General features: G+C 61.9%; 1 protein-coding gene across 1 annotated transcript in view; it reads left to right on the top strand.

Moving 5' to 3' along the window:
- CAPRIN1 (cell cycle associated protein 1) overlaps positions 1 to 1,424 on the top strand; it is a 35,777-nt gene that overhangs the window by 846 nt on the left and 33,507 nt on the right. Inside the window, exon 2 of the mRNA XM_007468078.1 lies at positions 58 to 267. Coding sequence (XP_007468140.1) covers positions 58 to 267 — 210 coding nt within the window. The remainder of the gene's footprint in view (positions 1 to 57; positions 268 to 1,424) is intronic.

The following is a 1,424-nucleotide window of genomic DNA, read 5'->3' as shown; positions in this document are numbered from 1 at the left end:
GACTCGCCGCTCTTGTCCTTCCTCCCGTTTTTTCTTCTCTCTCCTTACGGTCTCAAGATGCCCTCGGCCACCAGCCACAGCGGAAGCGGCAGCAAGTCGTCCGGACCGCCACCTCCTTCGGGTTCCACCGGGAGTGAGGCGGGGGCCGGGGCCGCCGCGCCGGCTTCTCAACACCCCACGACCGGCACCGGCGCTGTCCAGACCGAGGCCATGAAGCAGATTCTCGGGGTGATCGACAAGAAACTTCGGAACCTGGAGAAGAAAAAGGTGCCAGGAGTTGGCGGGGAAGGGGGGGTTTGATGCTCCGACCCCGACTACCGCAGCCTTCACTCTCCCTGTCTCGGACGCTTCCCCTCCACCCGGCCCCCAGCCCCCAAGCCCGGCCTCCCCAGTAAACCGGAGCTTCGTGCACAGAGAGCGGGCTCCGCGGGGAGGTGCTTGTCACCTGACCCTGACCCGGACGCGGCACTGGCCCCCAGGTCTCTTTATGACTCTCCTCGTGCTGGGGGCCGGGCCCTTGGCCTTTGGGACTGGGTTGTGTGAAGGTGGGGGCCTGTGCCGTCGCCGGGCGTAACTGTGCGATGGATGCCCCTCTCTCCGTGGCCGAGGCCCCATTTCTTCGAGGGGGTCAGCGGGGGAAAATGAAGAGGTCTCGGGGTGGGGGGCGTTCAGGGTCCACCCGACTGCCTCGTGGAGTTGGGGCGGCCTGCGTCCTGTATCCTTGGGGCTTGTCCGCTCCGTTACCAGGTACTTGAGGCCTGCGCCGTGGCCCCTCTTCTCCGTTGGGAGGAAAGTGGACGGAGGATGGCTTCTCCATCCGGCCCCTCTAGAGGAGGTCTTCGATTTGCTACTCCCGACCGCATCTGACGGGCGCCCGTAACGTTGCCTTCTTTGTTTCAATTGTCTGGGTGCCCCCGCGAGCCTCACGCTCCACTTGATCCCGGGAAGATTTTTTGCAGCGGCTTTTTGTCCCTCTGGGACACTATAAAGAGGGATGGGAGGGAGACTGTACCGATCGGGACTCAGGGGAGCGGGGGTGGGTCCGGGTTAGACGGAGGGGCTCGCTGGGTCTCTGGGCACATGGAGAGCGCGTCTAACATGGCGGCGGCTGCGGGGAGAGGGAAGAGCTTTACAGGAGCTGCATTGTGAGCACAAAGCGAAAGCAGAGGGGGAGGGCAGAGACCAGGCAGCCGCCCCAACTGGCCTCCCTCAATCCCCCACCAAAAAGAAAAATCGAGCCACACCCACAATTTTTTGGATTCGGTGTTCAGCCAGTCTAGGTCACACAGTGAGGTTTGTCTTCAAGTTGGCCTTTTGTTTTATGCTTTCAGTGCAGGACTGTGCCAGCTCAGTTTAGAGGGACGTGTGTGTGTGTGTGTGTGTGTGTGTGTGTGTGTGTGTGTGTGTGTGTGTGTGTGTGTGTG

This window comes from Lipotes vexillifer, unplaced genomic scaffold, assembly GCF_000442215.2.
Source record: "Lipotes vexillifer unplaced genomic scaffold, Lipotes_vexillifer_v1.1 scaffold451, whole genome shotgun sequence".
In the NCBI taxonomy this organism is placed as follows: Eukaryota; Metazoa; Chordata; class Mammalia; order Artiodactyla; family Lipotidae; genus Lipotes; species Lipotes vexillifer.
This window is presented reverse-complemented; position numbering and strand designations above follow the sequence as displayed.